This window comes from Eutrigla gurnardus (assembly GCF_963514095.1).
Source record: "Eutrigla gurnardus genome assembly, chromosome: 19".
NCBI classification, from domain to species: Eukaryota; Metazoa; Chordata; class Actinopteri; order Perciformes; family Triglidae; genus Eutrigla; species Eutrigla gurnardus.
Genome location: NC_139930.1, coordinates 21,930,286 through 21,952,598, shown reverse-complemented (window position 1 = coordinate 21,952,598; position 22,313 = coordinate 21,930,286). Strand labels below are relative to the sequence as shown.

Below are 22,313 nucleotides of genomic sequence, written 5' to 3'. Positions count from 1 at the left end.
TCTAACATTATATGGCTTGGCCCCCACTTTACATAACTGACTGGCATGTCCTCAATGAGTCCATTTAAAGTCTGCTAAGAGAAACAGGGACTCCTTGTCCCCCCCACACATTCACAAGGAATCATCTGGGAGGAGTTCTCTTTTCCCCCCCATCCCCCTGGACACAGCTTCCTGTCCACTTCAGGGAAAATAAGCCCCTGGGTTTCAGTATTCAAGTCCAAACACAAGGTCCACTTAATCAGCCAGAAGCCCACAATCTTCCATAATTAGGACCCTGCCAGTCATTCCTTCCCTCCCACTGAGAGCTTTTAAAGCAAACGTCCAATCACACGTCAGACAGAGATTCAGGGTCATTTCTAGAATCACTTTGTAAATCATGTGACTGAAAAAATGCTACACAGGATTCCAGAGCATCTAATAACATAGAGGCTGAACGGAGTCTATTTAAATATGTATCTTTATAATATATGTTACATCCTCACTCCAATATATTTATAGAGCTTTTATTTTGTAACTTAAGTATTTAAATCACTGCTAAACCAACACAGGAGAATACACTACACGTAGTATCTTTATATTCATAAATCTTCTGTATTCTAATTAGTTATCATGCAAACAGGTTTATCACACTGTATCTTAATACAAGAAAAGCTCTGCTCATTTCTTGCCTGAAGAACGGCGCGAGGCTGCCGTTTTCCAGTGTGAAATCAAAGACCGATCTCATGAAAGATAACTCCCCGTTTATATTCATATTTAGCTGTAAGAGAAGTTAATTAAGCATTTAATGGTAAAACAAACTCACCAGCTTCAGTAGCACACGTGACCAGCCACCGCACCATCTCCCTCCTCCGCCAGTTCAAGGTGGACAGCGTCATCCTCATCACCTGGAACAAACGAGGGATTTAGCATCGAGTGTGTTCCATGCTCGGCGCTTCTCTACGTGTGTGTGTGTGTGTGTGTGTGTGTGTGTGTGTGTGTGTGTGTGTGTGTGTGTGTGTGTGTGTGTGGGGCTCACCTGAAGACCCAGCTCCAGGGAGACCTTGAGCAGCGTGATGTCGGGCAGGCTGTCCATGAGAGTGGCGATCTTGAAGGCGTCCTGGGCCAGTTTGAAGATGTGGGACGAGGAGTGGATGTTCTTCTGGATGGACTCTAACACGGTCTCCAGCTTACGAGCGTCGCCTGGCAACACAAAAAAACAAACTAAGTGTAAATAAACCAGCATTCGTCGCGCTTGTGGAAGATGCAGGAGGAACTGTTGTCCCAGTATGAGATTCTTACTGGTTTAAAACCAGATTGTGTTCCTGAAAATTTGGATTAAGTGTTAGCTGCACGTTTTTTGATTTGATTAGATTAAATTAAATTAAGCTAAACTTTGGAAAGAGATGCTGCATTATATACATTATATTGACAGGAATAAATGCCACCTGTTTTCTCATTAAAAATGAGTCTTTCTTGACAAGTAACGGCTAAAGAGCAACTGTTGAAATAAATGAACAACATTATTTTATTCATTTTCTTTGGTTTTTGCTTTTGTTCTCAAAACCTACCAAACCGTGAATGTCTGACCGTTGCACCGCTATCAAAAAGTGCCAAATGTAACGTAGCGGCCTCAGCTCGGCCCATCGCTACCGACAATGGAACCGCTACAAACACCTTTATCCTCAGATACACGTCGACTGGACTCGACACAAATCTGAAAATACAAATTGCCGCTGTGTGTTTGTTGTGTGTGTGTTTACCTTTAGCAGCAGTGAGCATGGTGGAGGCCAGTTCACACTGTTGGGTCTCTATGTGGCTGAGAGTGAACCAGCGGGGGAGGCGGTTGGGAACCACCGACACTATGTGGTGAGGTCGAGGCAAGTCACCGGACGGCGCCGTGGACTCGAGGACCGGCAACCTGAGCACGGAGAAAATCAAACTTTACCAGGAGGTCAAAACACAGAGAAACTGATCTGAAGTCATCCTTTGTAGAATCAATCAGCGGGTTTGCCTCTGGTCGCGGACATCGAGGATACGTTTAAAAGGAATTCATTTTCTCCCTGAAACACACGCCTGTTAAACCCTCTTACATGAGAACACGTTTCTGTCGTCTAATATTCCTTCTAATATAATATCCTTCTTTGTAGTTTAAGTCGGGAATTTAAAAAGAAAGTATAAAGATTTACATATCATAAAAAATGGGGTTTTTATTTGGGGCGATGGGATGGAAAGTTTCCAAATACCCGTGGCGGTCAGGGAGGAAAAACCAACAGCGTGTATTTATTATTCACACATTTTTATAAAACTCGTTTTCAGCCGGCGTTGAATTATTCAGTGAATATTCCAACAAAAGGAGGCGTTGTCATTAAACCGTGCCCCAGATAGCTGCTCTCCCTCCCTGCATCATCACACTCCTTCACACTCCAACCAGATCAGACTCCAAGGGTTTTAAACTCATGTTCATGACTAATCCCGTATTTGTGACAATGATGAACGATTAACGACATTGCTGCATTTAACTTTAAAATGTACAACATTTAGGGTGTAAATTCCTGTATTTTTTAAATGCGTATTGCAGGAAAAACATTATTGCAATGTCAGTTTTGTTACAATATCATAGATAATACTGCAAAATCATTGCACATCCGTACAGAAACCCCAAAGAAAACATTAGTTTTTATATAGTGTACGTAGGATAAGCATAGAATTTAAATATTTGTCTTTGTTTTTAGTTCGTAAGACTTTTGTTGTGTATTTATACTAAAATGATCCATCTGATTTAAGATTTGAGCATATTTATTTGGAATACAAATATTTGTTTCTTAACTAAATCTAAAGGGATTCCAGGAGGTTTTAGTTTAGATTTCTAAGAGTTTTGATGATTATCGGGATAATATCGTGAATTGCAGTTATTTTGCCCGGGATAATTCCTGACACGAAACGTTTATATGGTCCCATGTTCCTCACATGTCTGTCAGATTAAAGGCACGAGGACTGACAGGTGGAAAGACAACAGATTGAAAAGGAGGAAGGCTTTTTACTCACCGCATGGCCCTCAGTGCAATTTTGTACGCCAGGTCGGCGTCATGAGGTAGCAGCGAGGTGAAGAGATACTTGGCGAACGTGTGCATGGGGACGCTTTCTCTGTAGAGCAACTCCCCCAGACCGCTGTAAGGACCCGCTGGAGGAAACACAAGAAACCACACAGGTCAGTCCAAGTCCAACTGAACAGTAGGACAGCACACATGACTGGACAGTGATCGTGCGTAGGAGATTCATTCAACGCGTCTGATAGCGCCGAATGAAACTGACTGATCTGAACTGTGGGTATCAGGATGGCGTATCAGGATGACGATCACACAAATGTACAGAGACGTTGGTCCTGGTCTGAGAACTGGACATTCTGAAACATCGTGTGATGGGATGCATGAAGAGAAATGACAGGAATCACAGATTTATGGACAAACTCACCCTTTGAGCTTCCTTTTATTTGTAGGGGGATATTTTAAATCACTGCCGTTAGTTTAATGATCACTTTTCTTTAAGAACATTCAATCATAGAATAAAGCACTTATTTGATCTCAAAAGACGTCAATATTTGAAATATTCCTCCTTTTTGTCAAATGCAAGTCCATTGGTTCTTACTTAAGACATGAACCTGCAAAAATGTATAGTAATATTGTTATTAATGGGGCAAAAATCCCTAAAAGTAGCTGGTCACTGTAGTTTTTAATAAACCAAACTTTCAGATGCAGATTAATCTATATTTGGTGCTCTTATGAGTATTTCTGGCAGCTTTTTATCCTAAAGGTTGCACATCTTTCAAATTTAGAAAAAGTTGGCATATAATTAAGTTTCATAGGGGGTAAAGTAACTTGTCCGGTGTTTATATTTTAATATTGTGAACGAATCCCTCGAAAAAACCCAAACCCAAGTGTTTGACTTCCCTACTCTCTCTGGGGTCATTTATTTGAAGGAGTTTAAATCAGATTATTCCACATTCGGTGCTCTTTTGGGTCCTTCTGGCTGCATGACGGTGAGAGCAAGAAGACGCACCAGCCTTTACTTTACAGGAGATACACTCGATGTTGGACAATAACAACAATAAAGCTGACTTCTGTGGGCGTCCACTTAATAATGACAAGCAGGCGAAGCCGTAAGTGAGAGGTGGTTCGGAGTGAAGAGAACCTTGAAGCATGATGAGACACACAATCAGCAAACAGACTCACAAAGCAAACAATACACTGTGAACACAGAAGCCCAGCGTTGCAACGTGCACGTACGGCACAGGAAAGTACAGAGTTAACAAAAAAAACGCACAATAGACAATAGCTGAAACGTCACAGACAATAGAGCGCTGCAGGGAGCCGACCCCTGAAGCTAGCGTCGCCTGGTTCCCTCGACAACAAGCCAACGGGATTATTTTTCTATTTGATTTTGGATCACTGCAGAAAATAAGCTCTGCGGCAAAAAAACAAGTTCCTGATACTTGCATAGTGTGTTCACTAGGATAATCTTAACCAACGCCACTTGAAGCAGAAGTAAAAAGCTAGCATAAACAAACCTCACCACGGTCGCATGAGCGCGAGTACAAACACAACAAGGATGTGAAGGCGGACGAGTCGGCGTGATGACGTTTGGTAGTCATGTTGCCTCGGAGTTTTTGTATCTCTGAACCAAATCTGTTCATCTTGTTTTGACCACAGAGCGTATTTCAGGCATCGAACCCCCAAAAAACCCACTCATTTCGAGAAAAGGGGAAGTGAAAGTGCAAAATATACTGAGTCATTTCTGTTTTTCATTGCTCTCAATGTACATCTGTTTGTTTTGTTTTTTAAAGTCATTGTGCTAAGCTAACTTGAGAGTGGAATCAATCTTCGACTTCAACTCTTCAAATTCACAAAATGCCAAACTGTTCCTTTAAATGTTCATTCCTGCCATCGTGCTAAAGAGAGATGGGAGTAAGAGGTCAAAACCAGCCTCGAAGAGCTGGATTCAATTCAGCTTTTTGTTTCTCCCAAGAAGGATCGCAACAAGTGATTATTTTCAATATTGATCGTTTGGTCTAAAAAAACTGCTTTGTGTTATTTATTCTGACCAAAATCAAACTATTCAGAATTGAATATCATAAGACAAAGAAAAGTCTCCGCTCACCCTCTAGCAGGAAAGCAGCTTGTTTCCGGAAGATCTTGACCAGCGTGTCGTCGAGATCGACTTCTTGAAGTCTGGCCAGCAGCTGCTCTTCATTGCGACACACTTTCTCCTGAGCGTAGAGGCCGTCCGGCATCACCCTCTGCTGCCCTAAACCAATCAGAGCCGTCTCCACCGCCAGCGACGCGAAGGACTCGCCTTCCTCCAGGAAACGCTGCGCCGGGAACACGGGATGCTCCGTCCTCCGACATGAACCCAGCGAGCCTGGGGGAGAGGCAGGGGGAGAGATTACTTAGGGAGGCGGGGGGAGACGCTCCCTTTGGGCTGTGGATTGAGTCGATTATTGATAAATCTATTGATCCATTTGTTCATTCTGGTGTTCTTTTTCAGAGTATCCTCCGGTGGATGGTAATCATGTGTTTTAATGGCTTAATGATGTCTTGGCAGACCTCGGAGATCATCTCAGGAGGGTTAACAGTCCCTAATGGATACACAGACTATATACTGTATCTATATATAAAAACTTTCACAACACAAACTGCAACCAGAAGTAGCAGTATGTTCCAATTGGTCTCGCTGAGCTCCCTGCATAATTAATGCATTTTAATTGGAGTGTTTTTCCTGCCGCATTTCTTATTCATGAGCGGTTATTGGAGGACGACTGCAGGCCAATCAGCACGTCTGTGTCATCACCGCTGATTGCGAGCTGAGGCTCCTGCAGCTCCGACAGGAAGACGCAATCGTTGCAGTCAAGAACACGTGTGCGTTCGTGCATCCAAGTACATTCACTCAAGTGTCGTACTTAAGTGCCATTTTTAGGTTCTTTACTTGAGGGTTTTCATTTTCTGCTACTTCTACGGTCCTGAACTTTTTACTCCACTGTTGGATGTTCAGATTTTACAGTAAAAACGCAGGTTATGAAACACTTATGGGCTCCTTGTCAGAGAGACGGTATATTTAAGTAACTGTTTGATGCTCAAAGAGGAGAAATCATCCAATATTTCACAAATACAGAATCTTTCTCAATCATCTCACGACCCCGAGGTTTGGATCTCAACAGTAACACGCTCCTCTAAAACTGATGCGTGAAATAATGTCACATAAAGGAGACATTTTTCTACCTTTTAACAACTTTCTGAACTTAATTAAATGTAATGAAGTGTTTTTACTTTGTTGTACAGGATCCGAGTTCTTGTGTCTGTGTAGTTACCTGAGAAGTCGAGCATCACAGATCCGTCCTCGCCGCCCCGCCCCGTCTCCACGAGGGTGCTGAACAGGGTGCCGATGGGGTCCAGAGGGTGGCCCACCCAACCCTCCAGGTTAGTCACAGACGTTATGCCTTTATGGAGCAGCTCTGCAGTCACACAAACAGACGATCCTGTGTTTATGTTGGGGTTACTGCAGCGCTAAACTTTATAAAAATACCACAGGAACGTCCTTTTTCACCGTCGTATCGATCAAAGAGTGACGGGAAACCTCCAGCTACATTTATTTATCACTATCACTGCTTTTCTCAAGAACCGCTCATCCAAACAACAAACAACTTCCATTTAAGATGCTTATTACAATAATTCCTCGTAATATAATTAGTGAATTATTGCGACCCGGACCCAGATAAAGTGATGGCTGGATTAACCAATTTAAACATGAATTAACTTGAATTAATTTCCCCTGACAGGCGAAGTTATAACTAATGTTTCCGTCTACAACGATGACATAATGATCAACACTTTTCATATAATAATTTAAACATTTAAAAAAATATCAACACCGAATGTAAATCTGAAGCAGAAACTGACCTTTTTTGTGAGTGCGGAAGAACTCCAGCTGATTCTGCTGTTGCCGCCGCAGCGTGTTGACGATTGCGATGGCGAGCCTGAGCGCTTCCTTCGGGTAACCGTGTGACCTCAGTGCGTCCACGCGTGCGCACGCAGTCGGGACGTGCTCTGCAGCCGACGAAGAAGAAGAAAATACGTTTTTATGTCTACCTCCCTTTTATTGTCTCCCTACTTGTTAATTAAACGTGCCGCTCTCTCACCGTGCCACAGGGGCCACCCTCGGGCGTCGAAGAGGGAGCTGTCGAGGTTGTCATGGTAACAGTAGTTGGTGTAGTGGTCCTCGGTGATGATGTGCTGCAGGTGGGGGTCCTGCCAGTGCAGGTCGCAGGCCTCGATCGCGCGCGTGAACACTGTCCGGTGGGGCCGAGTGAGCGAGTCTGGCGAGGGACGAACACAAGACGTCAGGATTTCAAACGGCGATGCAAATATTTTTGGATTCAGGTAATCTTACGCTTCCGAACAATATCATTCTCTCCATGAATCCAGTTCGAAATAATAGAAAAAGACACTTCTTATGACTCAAGAACTACGTTTTTAAAATCTACGGCTACGCTGCAAACAGGAGCTGCTAACGGCTAATTCAGCCAAAATGTAAATCCTGCCGACAGTTTAACTCCCCGACTCCGTGGCAACGTCATACTTCCTGTTTAAACATTTTGAACCAATAGCAAGACAAAGAATGAAAATAAAAGCAGAGATAAAAATTGCATTAACTATGTTTGTATGACTCCTCTGTCTTTTCATATATAGATGTTGGGTCTACTGTCAAAAAAAAGCTTGATAACAAACCAAACGCAGGGCCATTACAGACAAAACAGCGGCGGCAACAACGGCGCCCGTCTTCTCATTCGAAACACTTTCATTAGACGTGTTTTCTCTGATTTGCTGGAAAAAGCTGCAGGACCTCAACTGTGTTATTAGGCTCATTCTATTAGCCGCACTAAAAAGGTAATAAGGCTTGCAGGCACAGAGATTGAAGGAAGGAGACTTGATTAAAAGAGAGGGGGGAGGGTGGAGAAAGAAGTCTTAACAGTGTTAGTACAGAAAAAAGGAGGAGGAGGAGGAGCTGCAGGAGAGGAGAGAAGAGAAACCGTCAGATGTGATGGAGGAGAGGATTTTTACAAAAGGGGGGGAGGAGGCGACGTCTGCTCTTCGGGTGTCATCTCACCTGGGTTACCATGAGGGCCCTGGGGCAGAGCGTTGGTCAGATTGGTCAGCTCGCTGCCATGGTTACCGTCCTCCAAGGGACAGACGTCCACGCTGTTCCACCTGCGAAGCTGTCGGAGCCAGAAACCCTTCTGCTCTGGTTTATAGTGGGGGTTCAGCACGATGCACATCCACAGGGCTCCTGCAGGGACACGCACACGTTAACACGGGGAGGCGGAGTCACACGCCTGCTGTTCACTAGTGGGCATCATTACTGCACTAAATGTGTTCCTCTGCATCATTATCACCTCTTTAAAATAGTCAAGGAGAGCTGAATAATGCAACGTTAAATGATCCAACTTTCATCATCGGTTGGTCTGAAGAACGGGCTTCGCAATTTCCTCGTTTTTGTGCAATCAGTGGCCTCAAAGCCCAGAAATATTCAATTTACTAACATTTCAGACAACAAAAAGCACCAAACCTTTATAAAATGTATGTAGTCCACTTATCAATTAATCGACTAATTGCAGCTCAGCTTATTTGTCACCTCGCTTACAGGCGACACGGGTTCAATTAATTCAATAAATGTTCTGTGGGTTATTTTTCCTGCTCGTTCACAGGAAGGAAACGAGGAGGGGGGGGGGGGGGGGGGGGCGTTACTGGTTTCTGGCGGTTTATTAAAAAAAGATAAGGTTAAAGTAGTTTTAATGATTTATTGCAGGTGCTGAATTTGAATTAAAAAATATTTCATTTGAGATTTAAAACGGGTTACTAGTAAGATGCATTTACAAAACCTGTTGATAAAAAGCTATTTTAATTAGGTATGACAGGCTTCATTATATTTTATTAGTCAGCTAATTGGTTCTGTCTGCAAATAACGATTATTTTCATTATGAATTCATTTGAAGATTATTTTCTTGGTTTATAAAATTACCAGTATTATTTCTATTATTTATTCCAACGTGACATCTTTAAATGTCTTTATTTAAAAACAAATTAAATAAATGAGATAAAAGCAGCCAGTCGTCACACAGGAGAAGCTGGAACCAGAGAACACAGAAACATGAATCAAACAACGACTCGATCTAGAAAGAAGTGTGCAAACGTGAGCCGAGATCTCCGTGTCGGCTAAAAACACGAAGACACCGGATTCAGGTTGGAAGACACACAACAATGAAGGCGCTGTAGGACAAATAGCCGATGACAGATGACAGAACAGGAGTAGAAAAGAAAGGAAGTGAAGTGAGAAAAAAAGGGAGGAGAGGGAAGGGGGGAAGTGAATGCAGGAGGGAGGCTGAGGATGGGGGGGAGGGGACAGGACGAGGGAGGCTTTATCCTCCCGTGTCTTTGTTAGGGCTGCTTCAAGGACAACAACGGGGAGGGAAAACAGAGCGCCGAGAAAATGATGTCAGACAAGAGTGACGAAATGCAGAGCAAGAATCTACAACAGCGGGGAGGTGTGAAAGGACCTGCAGGCTGTCTTCTTCTACATGTTGCACCACAGCTCTGGTTCTAACACGGCCGGACTTTTATTTTCAATGCTTTCCATCACAAGCAAGTAAGAAAACAGTCCGTTGTTCAGCCATTTCATTTGTACCTGCAGGCTGCACCGACCAACAATTTACATAGTTGAATCTGATTGGTCAAGACTTTCCTTGTGCTTGTTTTTTAGACATTTAAATGACAATGACGCATAAAAAAAGTGGTATGCAGCCACAGAAATATGCTGTGTGTGTGTGTGTGTGTGTGTGTGTGTTACCTAGTTCATCCCACAGCTGCCTGTACTTGTCAGTCATGGTGGTCCCCTGTTGCCTCCACAGCGCCAGTCTGGGGTCGCCCATGAACTGCTCTGTGATCAGCGTTAACATGCGAGCCCCGTTGGAGTCCCTCATCTTCAGCATCTCCCTCACCTGCGGAAACGTAGGGGTGCATTGTGGGTAAAAACGTTTGCCGCTCGGCCGCCATGTCGCAGCGCCGGCGATTTGACGGGAGGCGGTTGCGTTACCTTGCTGAACAGTAAGTTGAGCTGCTTGCCCGAGCCGTGGTAGCCGCCCTGGGAGAGGAAGAGCTTGACCTGTTCCTGGACCTGCTCCTCGTCCAGATGCCAGCAGTTGTCGTCGTCCACGCTGGCGCCCGCCGTCGGATCTGGAGCTCCTGCAACCGCCAAGGAAACCAGTCAGCAACCAGGACAACACACCAACACTCACAGCCATTTATCACTCCATCAGTGGTGGAAGAAGTACAAAAATATGTGTAAAAGTATTCATTATGCAGAATGCAATCATATAACTGATATAATTATTATAGTGTGTTCATCACTTTAGTGTTGTAGCTGGTAGAGGTGGAGCTTATTTTACATAATACATACTGTAAATTTAATCTATAATACTTTATTATAATTTGTTAGTTGATTTTATTTTGTATTAATAATCGGAATCTGCAAACTAACTATAATTATCATTTTAATGTAGTGGAGAGTAGAAGTATAAAGTAGCAGAATATGCAAATACCCAAAGTACAAGAACCTCCCATTTGGATTTAAGTGAAGTACTTGGGTATTGTTCTTTCCACCAACGGCTGCAGCTGAGTACGTTTAGGGAGGAGCCGACATGAATACGCCTCATCAGCACTTAGTTCAGCGTCATCAGCGGGGAGAATGTAATCCACGAGACTCGAAAGCAGAAACGTGTACATGAAAGTACTACATCTAATACAAAGTGTACATGAAAGTACTACATCTAACCCCAAGTGTACATGAAAGTACTACATCTAATCCAAAGTGTACATGAAAGTACTACATCTAACCCCAAGTGTACATTAAAGTACTACATCTAATCCAAAGTGTACATGAAAGTACTACATCTAATCCAGAGTGTACATGAAAGTACTACATCTAATCCCAAATGTAGATTAAAGTACTCCAAAGTGTACAACCACCAAGTACCTGGGAAGCAAATCTTCCTGAGACGAACATAATATTTACATGTAAACAGACAATAACTGCCGTACACAACGAGACTTAAGCTGCTGAATCATTGATGTTTTTGCACAAAACAAACAAAACAGTGTCCATTAAATAGAGCGGCTACTAATGATTATTTTCATTGACGATTAATCTGTTGATTATCTTTTTTCTTGAATAATCGATTAATTGTTAAAATGAAAACAAACTTCCCCCACTTCAGGCATTCGAGTCACCTGATTTATGTTGTGTGTGTGTGTGTGTGTGTGTGTGTGTGTCTCCCTAAACAGCTGGTTTCCCCTGAGTCGTCTCCGAGGACGTCGGCCTCCACTGGTGTGAGACGGAAGACACTTTCTTTCTTGTGTTTGTTGGCGTTGCATCACAAATAACCGCCGTCGTTCCCTCGACTCACCGTGGACCTGGTTGATCTCGGAGTTCTGCGACAGGATTTCATCGGCCAGCTTCTGTGCCGTCGGCAGCACCTCGGTGTGATGCACCGTGATCAGGTACTGGACGAACTTCTGCAGCTGATCTCTGTTCATTTGGAATAGTGTCTCGGAGATGGGCAGCCGCAGTTTGACCTGCTCGGGCTTCCGTACTCGGTAGAGCGAGAGCGCCACGACGTGGGCGCAGTAGAAGATGTCCTTGTTGCCGCAGCTGCACGTCACCGCGGTGATTTTGCAGCGGTCGAAGCTGACGCTCACGTTGCAGAGCAGCTCGGGCTCCGAGGACGTGGCGGGTTCCCGGACCGTCCCGCTGAGGTGAAAGCCTGCAGACAAACAGAAGGGAGCGTTTACCGTTAATGACAGGCAAGTAGAAGGTGAAGCTTTTGTACAGAATAGCAATTTAAACCAGATGTTTCAGCCGCTAGGGGGAAGCCGGAAAAAGTTGTTTCCGCAACAAATAAAACACACAACATTTAAAATAGAAACAGGAGAACCACATGGCAAGTATGCTGCATTCACTCTTTAGCTCCGTTTTGGTCTCCACCAACTCCCGAGGGGAATATCTGGCTCTATAGCTGCTAAATGCTGACTCAGACTTTGTTGGAGTACGATGTATTTTCTTTATAGCGAAAACTCAAACAATGAGTTGAAAGAGGCTCCTTAAATCTCACCCTTTTACTTGTTAATATCAAAATTAAAAAGCCCAGAAATAAGACAAAAAAAGGACACTATCCGCATCTTTTTCTGATTCTGTGTAAAAGTCATGAAGAGTCAGACCAGACACTCCCTATCAACATGTTTCAACCTAACTTTGATCTGGTGAGAAAAAGAGATAAAGAAGATGGAGAAAAAGACAGGGAGGCGAGCGTAAAGCTCTCCCAAATATTCTCATTTCCTTTTCATTTCCCTTCCACAACACCTCCAGTGCTATCCTTACCCTCTCTCTGGACTGACGGGTTCATTTCACCACAAGCCAGAAAGACCTGCTATTGTACAGTGAACGTGCTGACACCCATAGGTCTTCATGTATGTGTGTGTGTGTGTGTGTGTGTGTGTGTGTGTGTGGAATGTAAACGTAGACGAAGAAGCAGATTTCAATGTGGATTTGACCTTAAACTTGAAGCTCGAGTATCGGAGCCTCTGGCAGGAAAATAAACCCTGATGCCTCCTGATTCGAAGAGGAGGATCATTTTTCCATTTTAACAAAAACCCACGACTAATGGATTAGATTAGTGAAAGCGTCAGAGCTACAGACGTTGCACGCTTGCACATGTATGTATCTAAATTAGTGGGTTACCAGTGATAACGGATGATGAGGAGTTGGTGGGAGAAAAACTGCTGCAAGCAGTGGGAGTTTATCATCCGTGTACGTACATTTAGCAGAGTGTGAATGTCTGTACTGTTTCGGTTTGACTGAAGGGAGCATATAGTTCTTTATAACACCTCTAACATACAAGATAAAATACTGTCACTGATTAAAACACAGGCTCCAGAAAAAGGCTGTTTTTCTTTGTCCAACAAAGTCAGATACAGCCGGAGCAACAAGATGTACTTCCCTTGCATCATGTTGCCGTGACAACTGAGTGACAGATGACATGAAAAACGATATTAAATGGTAGTTTGAACCAAAGAAAATGGAAAATGCTTCTTCAAATATCCTGTCTGTTTGGGGGGAGCAGAGAGAAAAAGAACAGTTTTCTTAGAAACCGAGCGGCGGAGGTTTACGTAGGGTTTGTCCAAATTAACCCTTTTGAACTGCAATAGAAAGCTATCGCTTGTTGTGATGTCATTACTTGGAATATCTTCAGATGCTTCACATCTTTAACATTTCTAGAACCTAAGCAAAGGTTATGCAAGTCATACTAAATGATAAAAGCATTGAAATTGTGTCATAAATTAAAGAAAATAAATAAACACAAACCCTGAATAACATAATTTCAGCACAACTAACATTATTTGAACAATGTCCATGTTTTCTTTTTGACGTGTGCTAATCTTTAGCTACGTTCCACACCTAACGTAAGAGACCAAAGACCAAAATCTGGCTGCATATTTACGGTACAAAAATGTGATTAATTTCACAAAACCATCTCTATCCAACTAGAGCCTTGAATGTGTAGCAGTAACAACTAACTAAAGTTAAAGTTTGCTCAGATTAGCCACCAGAAGATCATCGAGGTCATACCAGACCAAAAAAAGACAGCAAATAAAAATGTAGTGTTTTGCAAATTAAACTTTCGACTTGCTAGCGGAAAAATGCTTTGCTTCTTCTTTTTCAAGTCACCTAGATTCACTTTCATATTTACAGTAAGTGTTAAGTTTCGGGTTAGAAGTTAGTCCAGTTTTTTTCCTGACATTCTAAAAAAACTCCAGTGTGCCGGTTTTAATTCAAACAATCTTTTCTCATGACGCCCCCAGTGTTGCAACAGCTGTGAGATTTGGTTTCCACTTCACACGTGAGCCACCGAGGTGACACGCATGACGGTGGGTGAAAACAGAGTAGCTGTCGTACATGTGATGGAGCTCGCGTGATAAGGAGCTGAGCAAAACCAAAACGGGGCGTACGAGACAATATCAGAGAGTGAAACTAGTAAAGAATTAGAAGAAGAAGAAAAAACGGCCGCTTTTCCTGCTGAGCAGACGCACGCTGGATCACACAAAAAAATCCACATCCTGCCTTTTAAAACACCCAGGCAGTAAAACGTGGTGCTCTCCGTTACGCAGCCCTGCCCCAGTCATGCCTGGCCTACAGCTGAACTACTGACGTAACAAAGAGAGAGAGTGTGTGACTCGAGGAGGAGGAGGAGGACCGCTGTGCTGCTGGAAAAATCGGTATGCCCTCAGCTGAGTGTGCATGTGTGTGTGCACACGCAGGAGTGTACGCTTGGCGGCGAGCCAAAGCCCTGAGCTCAGCATTCTGTAATGCACTTCCTCCCTCCGTGTCTGCGCTCCACAGCTTGCATAATACAGCCCTGTGCACGGCATGGCAACCAAACTTAACCCTTACGCTCCCAGCAGTTTCTGCAGAGTTCACCAGGTCACGTTCAAGAGTTTTTAAGTCCACACCGGAAGCAAAAGTACGAAAGTTATGGACGGTATGGCCTCGGATTATTTATTATTTTATCACATTTCTTCAGTACGTCCCAGCGGTATATAACTATAAATCCTAACATATATTTAGTTCAACGTTTTGGGAAATATTTTCTTTCTTGTCACTTCATTAAATTTGAAGCTGGAACCAGGATAGTTAGTTAGCTTAGCTTAGCTTAGCATAAAGACTGGAAGCAGGGGGAAACAGCTAGCCTATCAGGAATTATTTTTAAAGTCCAGCACATAACCATAAGTTGCAAGTTTTCACCGTCGTTCTTGTAAAACCAAACATGTGCCAACAAGGAGCCATGCTAGCTGCTGTCCCCCGTTTTCAGTCTTTGTGCGAAGCTAAGCTAAACAGCTAGCACACCCTCGACAATAGAAAAAAGTACAACAAGGGTAATGGATCCAATCAAATAATGGATTTAAAACGCAATTATGTTTTTGATGAAAAATCTACACTTATCCGATCAGCTATTTAAATGACATTACTGTCTATGGCAGGCAACAGAAAATACAAAAAAACATTAATTAGTCAATTAAATGCAAGCCTTCTTAATCGCTTCTAAGGCCCTTTTATTTTCAGAAACTGCATTCAAGGCTCTTATCAGACTTTTCAAGACCTGCAGATAACTCTGAATAGACTCGCCTGGAAACCGAGGTTTAACACTTCACTCCCAATTAAGCCTGAGGTAGTCAATTTAAGCCGTCTCTATAGGATTAAGTGAGGAGGATGTCTCAGCGAGGGGGGGGGACGAGGCCAGGATGTTTGCCTGTGAAAGAGCAGTATCTCAGCTCCCTACAGAGCTCAGCCTGAGGAGTCCTTCAGGCTGGAACGTCGCCCGGTGAAACTGTGGCTGCAGGGGGTCAATCTCAACTATGTGGCCAAAGCCTTCATTTAACTCTCAGCACACAAAAGATAGACCCCCCCCCCCCTCCCACCTACACATACACACACACACACCAGTCAGCCATTCACTCAGCTCGGCCTCCAAAGCTGGCCAGCCAGGCATAAGCGAGGGTTTCTCAGCCAAGGTGTGCTTTGTGTGTACTTGTGGCGACAATGGGGAACCTAATCTGTCACCCGTGGAGATGCAGAGGCACCTCTGGGGCGGCAGGAAGGAGAAGTAAACAACCAATCAATAGTCACGGTGCACTGATTACCATCCGTGCTGAAAAAAACAACGGCTTTCAGAGCAGCCTCTCGTTGCACTTATGGAGGTTTATGGTGGTGTGGTTGCTACGGGGGGGGCTTAACCAATTCCTGTGATACTAGCAGAGGCGCCGTCAAAAAAAGAGACACTGATACCACATGTGAAATAAAGTAAAGAGGATAGCCGTAAGAAGCCAAAGCTAAGGCGCAGTAGGCCTGTCAGGCTTCAGTCAACTGGGTTCGAAAGCCAGGAGTTAACAAGGTAATGTGTTGAGGGACGGGGGGGGTTAAAGTGTGTGTGTGTGTGTGTGTGTGTGTGTGTGTGTGTGTGTGTGTGTGTGTGTGTGTGTGTGTGTGTGTGTGTCCTTGCAAGCTCAAAACGAGCTCAATGAGGATTTCAGTTAACTGGGTCAATCTGTGTCCCTCTTAAGCGATCACCAACAGCTCCTTAAAAGTATGAACATAGTCGTGAACATGAACATGATCGATGCTCTCGTGATATCTGTGTGTGTGTGTGTGTGTGTGTGACCATAAATACTGCTATAGTCATCCGCTTCTTCGAAACAGAACTGCAGAAATGACAAACGGCGCTGAAATGCAACACGGAGGAAGGAGTCCTCCTCGACCGAGCGGACTGAAATTCCTCAGCTCTGTCACAAAAAACAAAGAGGCCACCTTTAAAACACACGAGACATCACGAACGGTAAAACTCTCCCTCTAGAAGTCCGTGTCGCCGGCCCCGTTTGGCGTGCGGCGACGGCGGGAGGAAACTCTAAAATGGATAAAAAGCCACCGGACTCAAAGAATGAGTCAGTAATCAGCGGGTGGGAGGAGGGAAGGGCCTCTGTGGCTTTTTATCAGAGCAGATAGTGGTGGACAAGTACGAATCAATTACTAGAACAACCATCAAAGCACTCAGAGATGCTACGCTCCTCTCCGACTGTATCATAACTCTTATTTATTATTGATTCATCTGCTGATGATTCCATTAATTGTTTGGTCTATAAAATATCCCCAAACAACTTTTAAAAAAACTTAAGGTGGTGTCTTCTAATGTCATGTTCTCTCTGAAACTAAAAATCTATATTTTACTATGTTGGGAAGCTCGAACCGCCAAATATTTGGCGTTTTTGCTGAAAATGATTATTTGATAATCGCGCATTAAATTTCCCTGACGATCAAATAAGCAATGAATTGACTTATAGTTGTAGTTCTATGCTGGAACTACAAAAAACATCTATTCATTAAAGAATAGTGAAGTTTTTAAAAAAAGTTAAGACACAGGGAGCCTCATCAGGCTATTAGGCCCTGAATCATCTTAGCTGTTTCTCTGCTTTACTGGTGTATAAATTAAAATAAATTAAAATAAAAACATAGTACACACAGTGTTTCCCAGGGCCACGTGGGGACGTTATTCTTATGTAATGTCACCTTGCACAAACAGATAGAGAACATACATGTGAGCACAGTGTAGACACATGGATCAACACACACTACTAGCTTTAAGCACAGAGGCGTATTCAGATCCTAAGTACTAATACCGCACTGAAAACTAGTAAAAGTGTAATGGCAGCAAAAAGTACTCAAACTATTTTAAAGTTTAAGTGCTCACAAGAACAAAAAATGACCAAGGTTTAACTATAATACTGTATTATTAATGCATTTGTGTGTAATCATCATTACTGTAGCAGTTGGTCTCTGATATTAATTATTTTTTATAATGCTCGGTACACGATGAACGTGATGGATAGTTATGTTACGTCTTCAAAGCAACCGAAGCCGTCAGATAAATAGTAAAAAGTACAAGATATCCCTCTGAGCCGTCGTGGAGAAGCAGTGTAAAAGTAGCTTGAAATGGTAATCTTCACATTTGACTGAGAAAACAAGCACCAGCTCACATTCAGCCTCCCGACGGAGGCGGCTCCTCCGTGGAGGATCACGGACGCACCAACGTGCAATCTCACCAGCACATTTACGTCAGCGTGTCTTTGCTAAGATAAATAACGGCCATCGGAGGTTTCACAACAAGCTTCTACAAAAAAGGGACAGAAGCGGATTTTTCCCTCCCCCCTTTTAATAGCATTTGTTTGAGTGCTGTCTGTTCCCGATGCGCTCGGTGAAAGTCATTTGTTTAGCCTCTGTGGACCATCAGCAGGCCGGCCTGAGCCTCTTCCTCTCCAAATGCATTTGTTCCCACTCCAGAGATACAGCTCGGTCTCCACAGAGATCCTCGCAGAGCTGCTGCTGCTAATGAGCACTGGAATCCCATGAAGACACAAATAAAATCAAATAAAAAGCTTTTAGTGTTTGCTTACATGCTGATCTGATTGTCATTTATTAAATTGCCAGCGAGGACCGATACCAATAGCCTCCGAATCGCGTCCAGTTTGGCTATTTTCTTGCCGAAAGTTAGATGAGAAGATTGATGCTTCTCGTGATTGAATATGAAACCAGGAGCCAGTTAGCTTAGCGTAGCATAAAGACCAAAAAAAGGTTTGGTTTATGGGGGTTATGTGGTTGACTACTTCTTGGCCTGGGTTGCAGTGACTTCCTGCCAGGTTAGCCACTTTAAGCCGCCTCCAGTCTTCATGCTAAGCTATGCTAACTGTTTCCTGGTTCCAGCTTCATATTGCCATCAAGACTGGTATCAGTCAGAAAGAGAGAAAATATTTCCCAAAGTGTTGAATCATTCCTTTAAAACAAGAGTAAAGAAGATGAAAGTTTCCTCAATGCGCTCAATTATTTACATCACGTCTTTGATCACATCGGCTGAGATGCCGACAAAAACAACCAGGAAGAGAAGAAGAAAGAGAGTTGACGTGGGAATAATAGGCAACACATCAGTGGAGCGTGCCAACGCAAGGCTGATGGGAAGCTTACACTCTGAGAACTCTGTGGGAACAAACGTCGGGTCTCTGGGTGGCGTGAGCTCGGAGAAACCTGAACGACGGCGGTGCAGATCCAGCTGTTTCTAAAGTCTTCCTCCTCCGGATCTACGCTCGTTTTCTCCTGAGGTTACAGCCTCCGCTCCACGAGGCATGTTGACATGTTAGCATCCATTACCAGTACTTTTACTTAAGTATTAATATCGTGGTGTAGAAATACTAAAAATATATAAATGTACTCACAATGAAGAATGTCCGATTTCAGAACGATATATCATGGGAATCATATCTGATTATAATTATCCGTGCATTAATATGTTCATCATTGTAATTACTTGAAATACTGGGTAGCGTAATCTACATAGATTAATTAATAGATTAGTTTAGATCATTTTGTATAAAAATTTGAATCTGCAAACTAACTGAGTAAATTAGAGAACAATATTTGCCTCTAAAATATAGTAGAGTAAATATAAAAAGTAGTTATTATGCAAAATGACCCATTTCAGAATTACATATACATGTCATTATAAATAATAATAAGTTGCATAAATAATAGATGCAACATCACTTTAACGATGCAGCTGAGAGTGGAGCTACGTTTTACTGCTCAGTACGCTGCTGTAGCTTCATCTTCAGTAATCATAATGCATTTTTGTTATATTGTGTATTAATAATCTGATCGCTTCAGCTAAAATAATGACCGGGAGGAAAACCTGCATCTGTCCAAACAAATGCACACAAACACACCTGCTGTTTACAAGCGGACAACAGCTTCTCGTCATGAGCAGCAGGGTGACCTTTGACCCCCGAGCTGACAGCAGTTGCTTCCTTGAGGTCACAAACAGCCTGACAAAGAGCCAGTGTGTGTGTGTGGGTTACATGATGGCCCCGTTGAAGCCGCCTGGCAGAAAAATGAAAATCATATCTGAGGATCGTCGGCCTTCAGACCGTCTATGTTTTCACTTTTCTTTTGACTTTTTAGAATCCTTGTAACCCAAATAATACCGTCAGCAAAGAAAAGCCACCGCTCTGTAAAAACGACATTTAAAAAAAACAGATGTGAGTGGGCCGACCATTTCCAGTAATGACATTTTCACACATCCACATTCTCACAACACATTTGCATGTGTGTGTGTGTATATATATATATACATACATATCTCGGAGTTAACTCCCTCCAGACGATCGAAATTTCAGAGGAAGAACGACGACGTGTAGAAGTAGCGAATTCTCACATTTGAGAAGCTAGAAAAGGCTTAAAAGTCTCAGATGAACCAATGATCGATTAATGTTGCAGGTCTAATCGAGATCCAGCTTACTGTGAATAAGCTGACGCTCTAGCAGGTTCGGGCATAACGACTGGCAGCTCCAGATACGTTTAAAACCTGCTTTGAAGAAACTACAAATCCAGTTTTTTCAGATCAAGTTTGCATGTATCAGCCGTGTGTGTGTGTGTGTGTTGAACAACTAGCCCAACAACATTATCTGGGCTTGTCTTTGTCTATAGCCGACCGAGAGAGACCGTTTAACTGCCAGCTTAACATCATAACGTCTGTAAGGGGAAAGAATACTTTCCTACGTGGCGTCACTGAGGGGGAGGGGCCCCCCTCGCTGTCAAAACAGGATGCGGGCCACGCCATATCATGGCAGTGCATCAAACCAGAATTACACACCCTCAACCTCCTCTTTCTATTTGGGTTGAACTGACAATACGGCTTGCTCAACACTCGTCGGGAACAGAAGAGTGACTGGCCCGCAAGATAAACACCGCAGTCCTCGCTGCTAATCAATCGGCCCTTTCTTTCCGTGTGTGCTCGGGTATTTCGGCGTCTGTTGCCTCACAGTATCTCGTCTCTTCCTGCCTGAGTACCTACGACCGACCAACCAGCTCTGCTCCTCTCGCTGCATCTCATTGACCAGCTGGAGCTGCCTTCCTGCTCAGCTGCCATGATGTGATTCGTCATGTCACCTCGCAGTTTCTATGCATCCTGCATCAGCACGACTCAGTGCTTCACACACACACACACACACACACACACACACACACACACACACACACACACACACACACACACACACACACACACAATCAGGATTATACCAACTGACTGCTCAGACTAAAAGCATTGATAATTTAATATATATTATTTTTTAAACTTTTCTTTGTCTTACTTTATAGCTATTTGAATGTATTTTGGATTTTTTTGACTATTGGTTGGACAAAACAAAACACTTAACCGATTGCGAAGAAACGCTTTTTGAATGTTTTATAGAGTAAACACAGTCGAGGAAATATTCTGCTGATTAAATCGATAATAAAATCCCCACTGTAACGAGTCCCAAAGAGTGTAAATGATCCAACATTTCACAAAAACATGAACGCACACGTGTGCATCAGGACTTCTCACCCCCGTTAATCATTTCACGACCCCTCAGATTTTATCTGGTGACCTTTTGGAGGGTCTCGACCCCTGGGTTGGGAACCACTGCGTTTGAATGCACCTCCTCATTTTAACTCAACATGCAGCCACACACATTCACGCCGTCGGCCTCCTTTAACCACCTCCGCCCCTCCCTGCTGCAAACTGCATTAACAAGGCCGGTCGATACGCTTTTCAAGTGCATCCCGTTTCCACCACACGCGTAACGACATCACTCATCTCCAACAGATGAAAACAATGACTCAACTTGTAGGTGCATGCCAGGCATACCCCGGAAACATACCGGATGTGTGTGCAGGGCTTGTGGGAGCTTGTGTCATCTTGCGTATGCAAATTTGACGAGCGGCAGTTTTTCTTTTTAAAGGAAAAGTCGAGCTAATCACACATGATTATAGGGCTGCAACTGATGATTATCGTCATTATCGAATCATCTGCCGTTTATTCTTGCCATTAGAAAAGGGACACTCCACTGATTTCACACATACGGGCCAGTCTGCTCGTCTGAGAGAAGACGACCGTCTGTGAAAACACTTCCGTGTCTCTTCAAATATTTGCAAGAAAACCCATCTTATCAACTGGGGGTGTCGTGTTATGAAATATGAATGTATTTAAAAAAGGTAGGGAGGTCTAATAGAGATGCAAAGTGGGAGCAATTATTTTGGATCCCCCCCTGGTTCAAGATATAAAAGTGCCATTAATTGTTTTTCCCCATAGACAGCGTTACGTGGAAGCACTTCAATGGCTTTGATTGAGACGTGAAACTCACCTGGTCGTACCATCACTTTAAATCAGATAACTTCGGAGGTACAAGCCCGTGTACATAAAAACGGAGACGTTTACTACGACTCCCAAGGTGCATTTCCACAAGAAACATCAAATCACACAGCTTATTATAATGTGACGTGTGGTGCTAACAGCAGGCAGCAGCTAACATTATGCCCTTATTTCTTTGTTTTGCAATCGGTAGCTTAATTTAATTGACTTTAAGATTTTTTACGGTCTATAAAATATGACAATATAGCACAAAATATTCGCTGATTAATTCTTTCAGCTATAATACCTATCAATACAAATCAGAAAGTCGTGAGGAGTTTGAGGATTTTTTCCATGAACAAAGTTGTGCAACAGTTTGTTTGGACTGGAAGTGTTGAGACTATTGAAACACGATCCAAATAGTTTGAAGATGCACCTTAAAACCTGATTTTACTCGTCTAAACCT

The 22,313-nt window shown here is 43.2% G+C and overlaps 1 protein-coding gene across 1 annotated transcript in view; it reads right to left on the bottom strand.

Moving 5' to 3' along the window:
• LOC311029387 (zinc finger SWIM domain-containing protein 6-like) overlaps positions 1-22,313 on the bottom strand; it is a 34,627-nt gene that overhangs the window by 3,010 nt on the left and 9,304 nt on the right. The window contains exons 2-13 of the mRNA XM_084034509.1: positions 11,489-11,845; positions 10,120-10,268; positions 9,874-10,024; positions 8,137-8,316; positions 7,169-7,345; positions 6,930-7,076; positions 6,341-6,484; positions 5,134-5,394; positions 3,025-3,160; positions 1,740-1,897; positions 1,016-1,179; positions 803-884 (exon numbers count right to left, since the gene is read on the bottom strand). Coding sequence (XP_083890635.1) covers positions 803-884; positions 1,016-1,179; positions 1,740-1,897; positions 3,025-3,160; positions 5,134-5,394; positions 6,341-6,484; positions 6,930-7,076; positions 7,169-7,345; positions 8,137-8,316; positions 9,874-10,024; positions 10,120-10,268; positions 11,489-11,845 — 2,106 coding nt within the window. The remainder of the gene's footprint in view (positions 1-802; positions 885-1,015; positions 1,180-1,739; positions 1,898-3,024; positions 3,161-5,133; positions 5,395-6,340; positions 6,485-6,929; positions 7,077-7,168; positions 7,346-8,136; positions 8,317-9,873; positions 10,025-10,119; positions 10,269-11,488; positions 11,846-22,313) is intronic.